Source organism: Festucalex cinctus, chromosome 4 (assembly GCF_051991245.1).
Source record: "Festucalex cinctus isolate MCC-2025b chromosome 4, RoL_Fcin_1.0, whole genome shotgun sequence".
Taxonomy (NCBI): domain Eukaryota; kingdom Metazoa; phylum Chordata; class Actinopteri; order Syngnathiformes; family Syngnathidae; genus Festucalex; species Festucalex cinctus.
The window spans coordinates 21,913,059-21,930,993 of record NC_135414.1 but is presented as its reverse complement, the minus strand read 5'-3'; the positions used below and the strand labels follow the sequence as shown (position 1 = coordinate 21,930,993).

General features: G+C 41.8%; 1 protein-coding gene across 2 annotated transcripts in view; it reads right to left on the bottom strand.

Moving 5' to 3' along the window:
- Positions 1-16,645, bottom strand: part of fto (FTO alpha-ketoglutarate dependent dioxygenase) — a 136,246-nt gene extending 119,601 nt beyond the window's left edge. Inside the window, exon 1 of one of the 2 annotated variants that reach the window (XM_077519722.1) lies at positions 16,487-16,645. In XM_077519722.1, coding sequence (XP_077375848.1) covers positions 16,487-16,528 — 42 coding nt within the window. In that variant the 5' untranslated portion in view covers positions 16,529-16,645. The remainder of the gene's footprint in view (positions 1-16,486) is intronic. The other variant, XM_077519721.1, reaches the window with a different exon arrangement.
- Between the last annotated feature and the right edge of the window lie 1,290 nt (positions 16,646-17,935).

The window sequence follows — 17,935 nt, the reverse complement described above, 5'->3', positions numbered from 1 at the left end:
TTCCCTGTCCATTCAACTGCCTAGGCTTGGTCACCTCAATGGGGCAGTGAGAAAATAATAGCAGATGGAGCAATTAGAGGCTCAAGAGGCTGTTTTTGTGATCTTGCACAAAAAAAATGTCCAGGTTAGTTGGAGGGGAGCACAATTAATGAGTGGTTATCTGAGGTTTGGGGTTCAGCCTCAACGTGTGAAGATTACATTCGTACTGTGCTTGCAAGGGTTTTCACACTCATCAGGCCTGATTGGTAACTACAGTCTAGCTAACTTCCAAAACATTTTTTTTGTTAGGGTACCAAAACATTCTACATTGAATAAACTGGAAAAAAAAAATCTGAAAAGGTCGGTATAGACAGCCGAGCTTTGGTAACTGTACGACTGATATCTTATAATACCAAAGACCAGCAGTTTACTGTCTCCGACAATCATCTGTCAGCAGCTGCGTTGTTATTTCCATACAGTAGTTTTGACAAGGAAGCCAGAACACGACGCGGATGAAGCAGGCAAGGGGGATTTCAGTCCCGCCGTGTGTCTCTGGGTCTGAGTGACTGATCACAGCCGAAGTGGCTTGTGTCTCTAATCCAGTACCACTGTTAGACAGTGCAAAGACCCGGCTCTGTGTACTGCAGCGCTGCCTGATCAAACCCATCATGTGACAAGCAACCTCTTCAAATGACGATGATTTCCAGGCGCTCTGTCCTTTTGGCTCCATATTAGATCTCTGTGTGACACTGAGGAGTCAAGTACCTCATCTCGGATAAAGATAATGTGCAATCCGACCAAGAGAGGTGGGAAGTCAAGAGTAAATGCAGGGCTAAGACTGCACTGGATTGGTTGACAACTGTAACAATTAGCGTGCATTCTATTGTAACCTTATGCTAAACACCAAATTTTATTCAGAGTTGTCTGACAAAAGAATTTAAGACTTCAAGTTAGGAATTAACCTTATGCAAAATGTATAAAGGAGCCATTTTGGAGGCAAATATATCAGAAGATCATACAATATATATTAAAGACGGATCTGGTCTCCTGTAATTTGCCTAAGAACATACTTGATCTGCTTATCTTTCAAACTGTGACAAGCTGATATCTTGTTTCTCGCGGACAACTAGGACAAACTGAATTATTTATTACTATGAGCCCCGTGCTGTTTTTTATTATTATTATTATTATTGTAGAATTATTACCAAGTTAAAGCAGCTGCTGACAATCACCTAAGCCACTAGGAAGAAAAAAAAACATGTGCCTCAAAACACAGCCAGACTGAACATCTAGGACAGGTCTGATTGAATCTCATGTATCCGTTTGACCCAGATCGACTGGCATTATGATGTGAGCTAAGATTAATATTGAATTAACTAGGATCATTTGTGACTGTTTACACAACTGTAACCCTGTCTTCCTGGAATCCAGAAGACGATAAGTTTTCTATAATGGCATTAGCGGAATGGCGAAGTCGGAGCAGACTGCTGGCCGCTCGTCTTGCTCGAAAAGCCACCATGTTTCTTTATTTATTGTTCCATCACTCATTCCGAACAAAGGGAAATATTCTACCAGGAATTGAATGGCTTAATCCTCTTTACACTCTTTCCCAGTAGCTTGAATAGTGACAGATTAACACGCTGGAGGTTTACAAACCCAGCCATTTGAAAATGTAATTGCTGGTGGCGCGCTGCATGCATGCGTTTAAGTTGAGAGTTAATATTAAAGCCTAAAATTAACGCTCGGGTCCGGCAGACTTGCGGACACGCTGGGTTCTCAGTCACGTACGAAATCAACGAGTCTCATGCGATCCCTCGCCGAACGCCTCAGTTACTGTTCACTTCTGCTAATTATTACAGCCAATCAGAGGGGTTAACGGGGCGGAGCCTGGCCAGACCATGTTCTGGGGCATTTAACAGCTGGCAATGGAGGTGAATGCATTACACACTGACACTGCACTCCGTCCAATAAATATAAAACACGCTGACATGTGAGGTGTACTTAAGAGAAAGAGTGGAGCGAAGGATGGGGGAAAAAATGGGTTGGTCATATGAGACAGAATGATGTCCAAGTGCCACCTAGTGTTAACTTTGGATCTTCTCTGTCTGGTCAACAAAGCTTAAAAACATCAGGACTGAGTTCTGACCAGAAAGACACTGGAAATCGAGGATGTGGGTAATTATGTAGAAAACCAAAGCGGCAGTAATTAGCTGTGGGGTGGGGTGAGCGACCTTATAAACTTCACAACCTGATCCCGGCATTGCACAATCCCCACACAGTTCTTATAATGTCATTCCACTTCTCATTCAACGTTGAAGCTAGCAAATTTGTGAATTGACTTCATCACCCCCATTCTGTTTTGGTACCTTTCACACAGGTCAGGAGACTGCAGTTTGGTGGACAATGAGAAAGTGGCCCTTTGTGTGCCATTCTACAACAATACCATTTGCAGCCATTCAAATCAAAAGAAGCTCCAGTTACTGGACTGTATTCCATCAACAAAAATATTAAAATTACTTGGCATGTTGTTTCTGACACATGAAATCAATGCCCTCTTGGAGTGACTGTAAAACCGCTAGGATGGGGTAGGGCCCACTGGACCCCCCACCGTGGTCATTAGTCCAGGTATAAATCACACTCCGTCGTGCCCAGAGGTGATCAGGATGAGAGTGGAGGTGAGCTTGAAATAATGCTTATGTCACGACGGGTCAGCCCTCCATTATGGCCGTTTCCAAAACTATTAATCTTGCTTGTAGTCAGTGGCCTAGAAATAATTACTTCATCTAACCCATGTAATACAGCATGACCAGCAGTCGGGCCCGGTCAATTTGAGGATGGGGGAGGCAAGATGTGGGGTGAGGGGGTGAGGTGTGGCTAGATGGGTGAAAGAAGCCACAAATTACCCGGCCCTGTCTCCAGCTACATGGTGACTGATGTCCCACTCACTTCAGCGGCCAGCCTTTATGCACTGGCAACAAGGATTTAGACAGATGCACACACATAAGCGCTAGATCATGTATCAGCAAACAGAGTCTGTGCACATGTTAATGAATGATCAAATGGCAGGCACGCAACGAGAGGCAGACACGTATTCGTTTTAACTGTGGGGTTCAAAGGCATCACAAGCCATAAAACTCAATTACGCATTTGTTATTGTCAGCAAGAAGAGATGACTGCTTGGCAATAACATATCCCAAATTGCATTGCTTTAATAAACTACGATACAGTGTAATACTGGTCTTCCGATGAAGCGGACCAATATTGGCATTTCAAAATAATATATGGGTATTGGCGTACACGCAACAATGTGCACTCAAAGTCACCATAAAGTATTTTATTTATCATATAAACCGATCATATGATTGGTTTGTTACATTGTAAAATTTAATGGACAGAACATTCTCTCTCCCATAAGAAACTGCCTCTTATGTCAATAGATAAACAGCATTTTTCAACAGAGAATTACTCAATTAATTGTATCGTTTTTAATATAATTATTAGAGCATGATGGTTTAGTCACATGGATACAGGTTAAGATGAGTTTTGTTTCTATTCATTTAAGAAACGATTAGCAGGACCTCATAGCTGGGATGATGTTCCTCATTCAGTTTATGGAAATCCTTCCTGAAGATCACGCACAAAGTCTCCAATATTTAGTCTCATCAACTGTCTATGCATTCACGAACATTCTGCACCCTAACCCTATCACTACAAACCTCAAAGTCAGTTTTTCAAAATAGGGTTAATTATCCTCATTATGGTTGCAGCAGAGTTAGCGAGCCTATCACAAATGGCTGTGGGCAACAAAAATCTGGTAAAGCATATAAGAAATATTGTCATCATATCATTCTCAGCCATTTTTCTTCCACAATGCTCCTCAACAGTGCCCCCTGGAGTGGCTCCACATTTTCAACACCACCATCATCCCCTTAATTTTTTTTTTATTTTTTTTTTTAGGTTTTGGCCCCAAATTATGGCAAACACAAGGCACAATAAAGACAACTACTGGAGAAACCCATGCCAGTGCACACTCAGCCTCTATGAGCGTCAATGGAAGAATGTATGGAGTGACATAAATACATGCAGCCCTCCAGTGGCTGTCACAGCTGGCATTGCAGGTGCAAATTTAATTAGTCAAGGTGAAGTCTCCCTTGTTGTCTAAGAAGGAGGGATAAGGACGAGGAAGAAGCGGGGAGGGGGACTGTAAACACGAGCTATAGCCTAATCAGGTGTCACCGCTGCATTTGATCATCCTGCTAAAACTTGTCACGGATCCCCCGGCAGAGAGTGGGCCGCCGCGGGTTGAGAACAAAGGAAAGGAGCTGTCATGGGAGAAACGGGGAGGGTGACGTCGGTGGATGAAGAGTTTGCCCATTAGTGGTCTCTTCCGCTTCCCCATAGCCTCGCATCATTTGTTTGCTTCTTCGGCGAGGAGGCTGCCCGCTACCGACTGTTTGCCGTCACACGCACTTCGCATCACAGTTAAAAATAATAATAATAATCTCAGCCCGCAACTGCCATCCCACTCGTGCGTCAAACTCCCAAAAGTAGTGCACTTCTTTTGTTTACCTCCAGCACAACAAAAAAAAAACAACAAAAAACACCTTGTACAAAGATACAAGCTGTTTTGTTTTCATCAAGTGCCACTCTTAAGTAGTCTGGTCCTCCTGTTGGAGAACCAGAAGAAGCAAACACGCTTTCATTCCATCCTCCCTTCAGGGTACCACACACATACAGCTACTGTTTACCTTTCGGTTTTCTGCAGCTAATGAATACATTAGCCGATTGAACCACATGTGAAACACAGGCGAGGCCCAATCGTCTTTGTGACGAGCGCGGCAAGCAAGATTATAGGCTAACAAAAGAGCAGGCAGGGGGAGAGGAATATTTAAAAGCCCAGAGAAGCGATACATAAATTAATTAAAGGACAAAAAAAACAAGCGGAGAATTAAAGTTGGAACATCTGTCAGCGACTTAGCTTCCCAACGTAATACCAGTGTTAGAACATTTATACCCTTGAAGTTAATGATCCCCTCTTTAATTGACAGTCAAGGAAAAACTCGCAGCAGCAGCATCCTGCAGAGACCACGATAAGAAGAGGGGGGGGCTTTCCCTCCTCCCAAATATAAAATAAGAAAAAAAACAGTTTAAAGAACCTTGGCACTAATCCCTATTGTCATCCCGGCGCAGCAGAAGGACTTACAAACACTGATAACTCCACCGAAGCTGACTACTCCGCACCAGTTACGGGGACAGTCATTCGCTCAGATTAGCCCAATCCCGCCGCGCTGTCACTCAGCCGAGACACTAGCCTGTCACCGCATTTACGTGAGTCCATCTCATATGCGACAATGCCCCCCTATGCGTGACAAAGACTGCGACGAAGCAGTCCACTCGTCGCCAAGATAACAGGGGGAACGGTACTGCGCTGTTGTTGGATTAAGCTCCTGGCGCGTGCCGTTGCTGACACTCTCGACAACAAGTATAACAACTATTAAACGCCGACGAATGCAGCTCCCACTTAGTGTCAGATAAAATACACGAGAATTGTGAAACTTTCCCTCTGTTGTAGCAAAAATTGTTTAAAAATATGCGTTGGTTACCCCCAACTAACTGGTTGTTTTTTAGCTGGTGTTTAAGTTCATTTCAGCTCATGGTACAGTTTGCAATGGTAAAATGTAGGGATATAATGCCTCAGTAATTGTCTGCTATTCATGAGGTTGAGGCCATTAAAAATTGAAAAACCACGAATAACTGACAAAAATTATTATACCTGTCTATGAAGGTGGTTCTTTACCTGGGTTAAATCGAACCCCAGGGGTTCCATAAGTCAGTTTTCAGAGTTCGGCAAAGATCAAGACACACACCCGACTCAAAATGATTTGTGTTGATTTGCACTGCTTGGCCGTCATTTGGCCAGTTACTATGTAAATTTGCCACACTACAATCAGGCAGAAGTGTAGAACTACTTGTTCACAGACACATTTTCAGAAACAGGCCTATTTTAAAAAAAATACTTGGTTGTATAATTCCACAAATGATGAGTGAGCAGGCACTCCAGAGACCCAAACCACTGTGTGTACAAGCAATTAAAAAGTCAAAAAAAAATGTAACATAAGCAACTAGTTTCAGTAGTCGAGGCCACCCAAGTGCTAAAATGACTCCACTTTAAAAAAGTCCTGCGACAAATGACAGACGATGCCCTCTACATAACTGGGCTGAGGGGAGCATGACACTGGGGTAGATAAGTGAACCCCTACACTTCCTAACCCCAGCCCCTGCCATGGCGCACACGCTTCCACACAGAGACACACATAATAGGCCTGACATACTCGCTCCTCACCCCGCCTTGTGTTTCTCTTCTCTCTGCATCCCGCTGGAGACAAGCCTCAATTCAGGAGCGCTTGAACCAGGCAAGTGGATGTGACCCGCTTGCCCCCCTCTCAAGTCAGTCTCATCTGAATAAACAGAGCCCAAAAAGAAGAAAAAAAAATCTGCCTCCATTATGACGGGGAGGAAAGAGGGAGGGTAACTCATCGTTTATGCACGTTTGATCAAGTGCTTGACAGCACCGGTGGACGGAATTACGGACGGTTGAGCAAAAAAAAAAAAAAAAAAAAGTTGTGGGTGTTTAGTGTCTATGTGGGTTCGGGCTGACAGTGTTGGCGCCGCGGCGGGTGCACCAAACCAAACACAGAGCGCCCCCGTCCGCCCACCAGCCAACCTTAGCGGCCCATCACTCAGTACGGGCCAAGGGAAGTGCCATGAAAAGAGGTCAGGCAAAGAGGAGGAGGAGGATGAAGAAGAAGGGAGGGGGGTGCTGGTCAGAGGGTTAAGTGTAGAGAAGACAGCGATGAAAGGCAACTGTCATGCACCAGTGCTCGCCCAGGAGCACCTGTCTCAAGAAGAACATGCAAAGCGTGCCGGTCAAGTCCTGACAACCCCCCTCCACCACCTCCCCCGTTTCTCTCACACACACACAAGCTCAAAGGAAAGGGCCAATCCGATGCTCCGCCACTGGAAAGGCAGCACTTCTTTGACAGCATGCCAGTCAAGTTGTCACTGGCCCCTGCGCATATGCACGGAGAACTTAGGCTGATGAGGAAAAACACACAGTGGGAAAGCCGAGATGAAGAATCACTGAGACATGCAACGAGACCACCTGAATGGAGGAGGAAAGGACTTTACTCAAATGCTGAAAAGAAAGGGGGGGCGGGTGGTCAAATTTAAAGGAACACAAGCCACTTTGGGGATGTAATTAAACAAATGAATGTCAATTGCTGAGATTGGAAATACTGTTGTAGAATCAGCATGGAGGCATATTTTAAGTAACATTTTCACAAAAATAACAATGATAATAATAATAATAATAATAATAATAATAATAATAACTAATAATTTAACTGTTGTTAATGTAAATTACAAACAAAGCCTTAGTGAAGATGTTAAGATATGTACAGCTAATGTAGCAAAGTAGCTAGGTTAATGTTCGCCTGATTTTAAGTTTTTAAACAGCAGTTGGCAAACTATGTGATTACACTGAAAAGCAAATTCTACCATTGAACCTGGCCTTAAAGTAAGAAGCATGCCAAGAATTAAGTCTGGGACGAGTCTAACTTCAGGTATTTTAACACACTTTCATCACTCACGTTTATGGACGAGCACTTATGATGTACAAATTAACAGTTCCTATTTACACAGCCTTGTGAACATGGTCTCCTGCAGAGTTTGGCAATCAAGGTTTCAGGGTCCATTAAAACCACATGTTGGGCATCACCGTAGCAGCGTGTATTTTATTGGAAAGGTGAGTCATTAGAAAGGAAAATAACTTTAAAAGTAAGAGGATTTATTTGCTAACACGTGGTTTTGAATGGGCTTTAGTCTAACACATTGGTAAATATGGACAATGACGCATTGGAAGATCCGTCCAAACTCATGGCTCACAATTATGTATGTCAAAACTCCGGCATCAGATTGGCAGACCAACAGAAATGGAAAGTAACGTCTGAGGCGGATCATAGCCTCTGCGAGCTAATGAACCCCCCGGAGGCTCTTGCCTCTTTGTAGGAGGTGAGCGGGTCACTCCCATGTTTATTCAGCAGCGGCCCAATGAGCCACCGCCATCTATTGATTGGACTGATTATTCCGTGTCTCTGTGGTGATGGGACACGCGCATGACAGATGAACCCCGACGCGGGCGGGTCACGTTGGACGTAATCTCATTGAATGTGACGGCTGATCTGGTCGGCCGGTTTGCCGGAGCCGCGTCGCAGCCTTGTTTGCCAACACTCTGACATGTGTGCCTAATGTCTCAACACCATTAGGAGGTGCTCAGCAGGGGCTGTCAGACACAAAAGCTGTCAAGGGCTGTTTAGATAATCAGACTGACTGCTGCTATGGGAGGAACCCATCCGGGAGGTAAAGGTACACTAAGAATTAATGCACGTGACGGTATCTTCACAATTTAAGGTTTAAATTACATAGTTTGCCCCAAAGAAATCAACATTTAGCAAAAAGCATCTCGTTGTTTGGCACCTATGAACCCAGCTCCAGGATTCTCCATGAGTATCTACCCATAATCTAAGGTGCATTCATTTAGAAGCACTACTGTATTGGATATGACATATTTTACTTCATTGCTTAAAATGATGTTCATTTTGATAAAGGTCTTGAAGCAAACAAGGCAAAATGGTGCTTTTGTTCCAGCAGTGGCCTCCACTATGTGATAACTCCTCTGGGTTACAATAGTGTGCATAATACTGAAAACTGTAGTTCAACATATTCAAAGAAATTCTCCCATCCCAATAAAATGATATTTTTAAACTCAAGAGTTGATCAAGTGAATGTAATGTCATCGAATGTTGCCTGAAGATTACATACTGGGCATGCAGAATCATTGCTGGCAGACGTTACTTTGATTTACTGTGACATCTCACCAAGGCAAAACCACTCCAAACAACAAAAACCCTTGCACAGGGTATCTGATTTTCCATTTAAGAGTGGAGTTTGATCACAGAGCCTCAAAAGCACATATGGGAAAGGGTGGCAGACCGTCTTCACAAGACAATGCAGATGGGCCTTTAAAAGCTGATTATTATCTCTCCAGATGCAAACCAAATGTAGACATCACGAAACTTTGAAATGTCACGCATCCAACATGGATAAACTGCATTAAAAGAAGAAGGGAAAAAAAAAGGTGGTAGGAAATGAGGCAAAGACGTGCATGACTTCCCACGTTGAGCACGAGAAGCTATTCCTGACCCTTTATAGTTGATAACAGGAAGCCATCGCCGGCGACTCATCACATGCCTCATAAACGCCAACTTAGTGGCTCCTTTTATTCCCGGGAATCGTCTCACGTTTCTCTAAATGTCACGATGATCCCCGCCGCCATTACCGCTCGCTCTAAAAGCTGACTTACGACTGATTAGCACGACCCGACAAAAGATATGACGACCTTACACCCAACGACAAAATGTCGTCCTGATTTTAGTGGCGGCGCGGAATTAAATTCGCCAGGCTTGACTAATCAACTCGATCTGTTAACTTCTCTGTCGCAGAAGGATCAAACTGAGCAGGACAAGGTAAAAACACATTGAGGAAAACATGAGCTGCAGACTAATCAACGCTCACTGAAAAGATCAATGAAAGGCCTGAGGGCTCGGGCTTGCACTATATTACGCACCAAAACTTCATATTCATTCATTGATTTTGCTTTTCAGAATAGTATATCATTGAACTCCAATGGGAGTGAGGGAGAAATTAGAGGCTGGGGGGCTAGGGAATGAAGGGGGCTGAGGTCAACCCTCGCGTGGACGGGTGTTTGCACAATATTGATGGCTCACGCTGAAAGAAATGACTAAATATCTGGATCAATACCTCCACGTTGTTGCAGATGGAAAAATATAAATACATCTTTATGGCTCGAGCCAACAGGGGCTAAATGCCCCCCTTAAGGTAAACCCTTTGATTAGCCAAGGCCAAAGGTGCGTGGAGGCCTCTGCTGATGTGAGGATGCCATGGTTCCTAATGCACACAGGGGCCTTGTAAAGGAGCCGAGAATATGACAGGTCATACACCTCGGCTTCTGACCTGACCCTCTTTTTCATTTGTAATGACGATGGGCTCAGGCTACACCATCCACTGCCTTGTTCCCATTATAAATCCAACACAATCTTCCTTCTTTCATTCACACTTATCAGGTTTGGTACGGTTAAAATTAACTCTATGAATGACTGGTGACCAGTCCTAGGTGTGGCTGCCTTTCACGGATAATCAGCTGGGATAGACATCAGATCACCTCCATCCTGAGCAGAATGGACAGTGACTTAATTGAGACCGAGGTCGAGTTCATACTTGTCAGGTTTGATGAAAACAAAATCTACCATTCACTGTTGACCAGTCCAGAGTGCCATTTACCCAATGTGAGATTCCAGATCACTACAATTCTGGTCAGGGCAACGGGTGGTTCGGTTAAAACCAATTCCATGATTGCACGATGAACATTCCAGAATGCCATGTGCCTTTTTTGCACAGTCCTGAGAGTGATGTTAGAAAAAATCATGGTTGAATGGACAAATTCTATTGCTACTTCTCTGCTATTGTGGTTCTTTCGGTCAAGTGTAACCACTATAATTTTAACCCTGGTGTGCACAAACATGCATGCCAAGACTTGTTGAAGAGGCGTGTCTCAATTTGCTTGTAAGTGAAGGGCTAGAATTCAGACTGGCATTTTTTTTTTTAACTATCATCGGACAAAATGGATGGATGGATGGATGGATGGATGGATGGATGGATGGATGGATGGATGGAAATCCATCAAACCATACCAGACATATGTGGTCCAATCAAAAAGTGACTGTACAGTTATGTTTTTTACTGGACAGGCTTAGGTCTGGTTGTAAAAATGCCAGGGTGAACCTTACCAAATGTGTGCACCACTGATCTTTTCTTTTTTTAGTTTTTTTTTACCGTACAAGTGTAAGTCTAGAAACACCTCTGTTTCAGCCACAGGAAGTAGCGTTATAGATCTAAAGCGCTTTGTAATCAACGCTGACCGAAGAACCGGTGCAAAGCATCCACCGTCGCCCTTATTTACAGCACAATTACCGAGAACAACACCCAACCTCACAGCTTCCACTGCTCCACGGCAGCCAACGGGGCCATAAAGAGGGGGAGGAACCACATCATTGCCTACTCCTTAATTAAATGAAAGCTGTTAGCTTCATTTGCTTGCCTTTCTTTTTTATTTTTTGGGGGTTGTAATTGAACTGGCCGGCCCACCGCCCGCCAAAGACCTCCCAGACACCATCCCCGTTTGGCCCTAAATCAAGACTGGATAAATGGCCCAGTGGGTCCCCTGCTGGACTCCCGGCGGCAAGGCCAGAGCGGGGCAGAGTGGCGGATCGACACCTTGCCGGCGATAAGTAATTCAGTGGAGGATTAGCAGCATGATAGCCTGATCAATACTGTGTGCTCAGGGCCATTAGGAATGCAGCGAGGAAACGACCCCCTCCGGTAATAAAGTAGGGCATCAAGGTTCTCCTTCATTTGCCAGCTACATTAGTGTAATGGTATCATTATCTGGCACAGCCGTATTTTTCGGGAGGCCTGGCTTTTCCACAGCTCAACCGGTGGGGGTCTGATGAAGCCCCCCATGTCGAAGTGTTCCCCTTTTTGCCATTCCACAAAAAGCCGGGGTGTAAATCTAGCGCTGTTGGGAGCGTATGCGCTACCCTGTTTTATGTCACCATCCCACACTATTTCTCCATTACAGGCTCATTAATAGAGTGAGCAAGATGGAGGAGAAAAAATGGCGGCCAGAGAGAAAAAGTGCTGATTGCGCCGAAATCAAACACCCCCGCCCCCCACCCCACCTCTTGCTAAAACACCACGTCCGACATGACAGGACGTCAGCATTAGTCGCCGTAAATCGTTCGCTTTACACTAATTCACTGGCTAGCGTTTTGCGTGCGGTGAGAATTGATTAACCGTGTCCGGGACGCGCAGCCACGTAATCAGCTTTTACCTCGCTAGTTGTTAATTTAACAGAACTGCCGAGGGAAGCACAAACCATTTTAATGAGCGTTCGGGAAGTGAAAAAAGAAAAAGAAGTCTAAACAGGCTGCCGCAAACCCGAGCAAACCAATGAGGCTGATCTAAGCAGAGAGCCGGGCTGAGGACCAGACCTCGGAACATCTGGTGACCCTGTGCGATCATTACTTAGCCTGCTGCTCACACACGCATACACATGCACACACTTCCCGTTTGGACGCCGCACATTACGCTTGTCATCAAGGGCCCAAATGGCAACTTGCATTTAAAAAAAAAAAAACTATATATAAAAAAAAAAATATATATATATATATATATATATATATATATATATATATATATATATATATATATATATATATATATATATATATATATATATATATATATATGTCATTATGTCATTAGAACATCGGGTTAAGGAACGGAGGTCAAACTTCTTCATCCCTGTGTTGACAATAATGATAAAACATGATCAAATGTAACTTCATGAGCATGCTAATTTTTAAATCCGTTTATGCACAATTTCCTAGCATATTAAGTAGTGGCAATGAACATGATTAAATGTCAAGTGTAAAAAAAATTAAAAAAAATTAAAAAAAAAACGACATAAAGCAATGATTTCATTCAGTTACTTTTAGTTCACTTCAAACAGTTAAAAGTAACACACATATATGTATTCAACATATTGCGAATTCCTAACAAAGTTCTATGTTAAAAACCATAATTGTTTCTGAGGTAATATTCTAATTTCTCGAGATGGTGTATTTGGGATGTTCTTTGCCTGACTGTAAACAGTAAATTATCAAAAATGAACTATTTTACTCTGTGTGCAGTATAACTATGATTTTCACATTTTGAATTATCTATCTATCCAACCATTTTCCAAACTGCTTATTCTTTATTTTCCATAATATATTGAGATGCTCATGTACGTTAATAAAAGATGTTGAGACAACTGTGAAACATGCACAGCGGGAAAATGCTAACCAAGGCTAACGCTAGGAAAAGTCTCTTGGCTATTCTAAAGTCATCACTTATCATGACAAGGTAATATAAAAGTGATTTATATTACAGTATTCATTATGTAAATTAACCCCACTCTTACATGACAATCCAGCCAAATTCAGAATGGATTGCTTACAGACATTTCCAAAAATAGGAAGCTGACAAAAGTGTGCTTAAAAATGTGCTTATTTAACTTCAAACTTGATCAGCACAGGAACGCCACAGACCCAACTTTTTCTATGCAAGAAATGAAAGTCAATTTTCCATGAAATAACCCTTTGAAGGATCTCCACAAGAACCGAGTCTCAAAAATTGGACATGTCAAACTACATACTGAATGGACAGCAGCCTTGACTTGGAAGCGTTTTCAAACTTGCTGATAAAAATGTAGACAGGATGTCTGGTCTGGTGGGATTTTCTAGGATTATGTGTTTGTTCCCTAACTCACAATGACAACAGAGGCCACGGTAGCGCACATAGTTCACATCACAGTGAGAGAAAACACACGACAACCACAATATCCAACTTATTAAATATCATCCTGCCCGTGTCGTTATACAACCACCGATAGCGAATACGCTTGAGCAGAAGAGACAGGAAGCGAAGCCACAAGGTCTGCCTGAGGGCCAGCTGGAATCAGCTCTGGCTCTGACCCCGATGGCTCATCTGGCCACCATTGGCTTTTTTTGGTCAACAGGAGGAAGCACATCCTACATAGTTTTCACAATCCAAACACATGTGGGCAAAGACGAACAGTCTAGTCAGGAGATAAGAGACAAGATAGACTGTTGATGGCCATTCTTTATTTTTAAGTCTCATCATGTGAAACCACAAAGTTACTTGTGCAGTAAAACACGCTCACACACCAGAGTCAGCCGGTCCTAAAAGGTTATTATCATAGCAGCCATATTCATTTATTACTGTCAAAAAAAAGAAAAGAAAAATTACTCTCACAGCTGGTACTTAAGAGAAGTGAAGCTGTCAACTATTAGTCATTGAATCAACAGCACATGCGGGCAGCAGTCATCAAGCATATGGTCATGTGTGAGCAAAGCAAGGTAGATACAGCAACTCAGGTCCAGGGGGCCGGAAGTCAAAGATTTTTTCTGGAGATTTTTCGCTGACTTAAGTCTACTTTTTAAAGATTTCTACAATAAGTAACCACAACACAACTGAACATCATCTGTTTTGATTAGGTTAAAACATGATTGCTCACTATTTTTAAAGACTTTTCCTTGAATATGATGGAAAAATATGGTAATAATTAGTTATTTTGAATTTGAGGTACAAGACCCCTGTTTATAATTGAATTTATGTTGTACACCCATCCCGCAATAGTTGAAAAACCTTGATATAGAAACACCGTTTTTTTTTTAACAGTTTCAACCCTCCCACGCCATAAACCACACGTGCTAAGCAGTGCACAATGTAAATATATTTAAATACGCACACAAAAAATACAAACATAAATAGAAACACTACGTGCATTAAGAGAAAATCCTTTAAGAGGCGGTGCCTGGTGGGGTAGTACATAATGTCAGAGTCTGTGACTGCCTAATCATGAGCTGTGATTTAATCATATTCATAATTTCATATGTACCAATGAATGAAATGGTGAAGCTTGTCGTAAAAATTTTAAGCGCGCTACTCCAAGTTGCTACCATCAGGTGGCTTGTTCATTGGGACAGCTGGCTTGGGGTGGTCACCGGAGGGAGTCACACAGGCAAAAATTTGCAAGCCACTTTTATTTTTTTCCATTGGTATTAATTGTAAATATTGTTTAGTTTTGTTGTAAAACACATTATGCGTGCTATTATGTTGATATTTTATGTCGTGGCAGCGCCTGGTGGGCTGCTCTGTCTCTCTCTCTTGAATCAGGAAATAGATTTCTCGTCTGTTTGAAAGTTTTATAGGCTGTAATCTATTTTGTGACATCACCACATCACGACTAATGTTGGTTTTGGGCAAGGTACGTACTACACCCTGGACTGGTCGCCAGACAATCACAGGGAAACAGAAACAAAGAAACAGTCAGTCACACTCACATTTATACCTGTGGACAATATAGCTCATCAATCAACCTATCTTGCATGTTTTTGGAATGTGGTAGGAACACGAAGCCAAAGTACCAAAGAAAACTCGCCCAAGTACAAGGGGAAATAAAGTATGCCCGAGATTCATAACAGGAACCTCAAACTGTGATGAAGATCTCAACCATGCTGCCCAAATGACATAACATGTATTTTCAGCACTACATACGAAACTATAAGGTGCAAACACCTTTCCTGTGCCCTCTCCATTGTGTCTCAGCCAGACATCTTGTAGGGGAAATTATACAATTTGTTGCATGGCAAATCTTATCATCAGTCTCATCTCATACAAATAAACCACTGCTCACCCCATACCACTCTACTGTGGGCCCAATGCCAAGTACACCTTTCATTACCACAACGATCGGGTAGTGGATAAATCATGAATGTTTAAAAACCAAAACAAAAAAAGTACCATAAATTATGCCTTGAAACATTGAAAAGTCAAACTTGTTTCATGCAACTAAACCATAGCTCAGCCAGTCCCCCTCTACTGCGGGCCAATGTAGACTGGTCCTTTCGCTACCATGATGACTGTGTGATGGGGAATAATAACAAAAAATATACATATATACATATACATATATATATACATACATACACACATATACATATATATATATATATATATATATACATATATATATACATATATACATATATATATATATATATATATATATATATATATATATATATATATATATATATATATATATATATATATATTAATCTTACCATGCATTAAATTAAGATGTTAAGGGGTCAATCCTGTCTCATGCAAATAAGCCATTGCTCACCCAGGCCCCTACCAGGCCAATGCCAAGTACACCTTTTATTCAAACTCAATCTGTTGCTTGTTTTCCCCCCAATCACCTTGCTCAGTCTTTGGACTTACTTTTAGCCATTGTAACAGTTTCCCTAGTTATTTACTTATTTGTGTCCCCTACGGACTGTTTTAATGCTATTTTCCCCTGCTGCCTAAGGAGGCTGGTGTCATATTTCCCCACTAAAGAAGGATGAGGAACAGGAGAAGGAGGAGGATGAAGGATGTTGCACGCCTGCGCCAGTTAGCTAGCTATCAGCTTGTTATTCTAAAAAGACGTTTAGACGCAGCTCTTTGTGCTTGCTGTTCATGGTGGTTGTTGTATGTGAGGAGTGTGGGGGTCGTAAAGTAGAGTTTAAAAAAAAAATCAATCAAGCAAAGAGGCAAGGTGAGGTATGCGCTGGCCCCCACCGCTTTGCTAGCCTCCACAAAGCAGCCAGTAGCGTCACATTCGGAGCATTAGACATTCATCGAGCGCGCAGCCGTGAGAAATGTGCCAGACGTGATGGAGATAAAACGCTATCAGTACCTTTCTTCTCTTCTCCCCCTCACTGTCACCCGATCTTTTCATGTTCCTGGAGTTGTGTTTACGCTGCACGACTTAGCGTGCGGGCTACGCTGGTTCTTGTAGTGCGTCAGGACTTACGTTTGCGTCGATTCTCAATTTTCTTATAACGCCACACGCGTGACTCGAGTCTGGTTATTTTTGTTTGTGTGCTGTTGGTAACGTTTTGCCCAGATACGATGGCTTTTTGTGCAGGATTTTCCAAAGGAGAGGCGAGGGCGGATCACAGAGAACTTCATGTCCCAGAATTCACTGGCGCTCAAGGCGGAAGTAGCTTCGGCACGTTCCAGATGTTGCTCTGCACCGGTGAGAGCGCAGGTTCAAATCAACAAATAAAATAAACGCCGACATACGTCACTACAAAGTTGACATTTAACTTAAGTAATCTAATAAATATAATTAAAAATATATAGTGACATTTAACCACTGCATTTAACTCAAGTGAGCTCATAAATATAATGAAAAATATATTAAAAAACTTAAATATGTATTACGTATTAAGCTGAGTAGGGTGTTTATTTTGAAAATGTGTTAGTAGTAGTATTTGTAATAAGTAGAAGTTTAAAAATTAAATCAATAATTGCATTGTCATTTATATTACAAATGCAGGTCATGGAGTACAAAGCATGCTCGCCTAGTGGTTAGCACATCTGTGTTACAGTTCTGAGTTTGACGGTTCAAATCCGGGACTTAATCTACCTTTATTCCAATTGAGTTAGGAAGTTATAACTTAACATTTCAGCTTTTAGTTAATCTTTCACTGGGTCTTGTAATATTGTGATGTTTTATTTTTACTCATGACATAATGCTAGTCTTGTGGCGCTATTATTGATATTCCGTGACATTACCTTTTTATTCTTGTTACATTACAATTCTTTTCTTGTAATTACTTTGAAACTATGAAAAAATTGTATTCTTTTGATATTCATTTACAGATTTTTTTTTTCCTTATAACGTTACAACATTGTTTTCAAACTTTGATGTCATAAAATAAAATGTAAATAAAATATTTATACTATCAGTAATTGTGTCTGTTTTTACATTTATTTATTTTTTAAAATTTTTGCTTTTGAAGTCTGCACAACAAATGTTATCAAAATTACCATAATTTTGTAAAATGTTTTGAACTTTAATAAAACCCTTGCATCAGGTCTCTGGTATCAAACTGCCAAATAATAATAATAATAATAATAATAATAATAATAATAATGCCCTCCTCTAATTTGGAAGTTGTTTCTCAAATGAAGTCATTGATTAGCAAAACTGCTCCACAAAGTTTGTTTGTTTTTGTTTTACTTCCTTTTCTTTCAGCATCGTCCTGATAATCCCTTGTAAAAGACAGTATTGGAATTAGAAGTATTGGATCTCAATAATATATGTACCTTACATCCTGGATGAAATTACAAGTCCTGC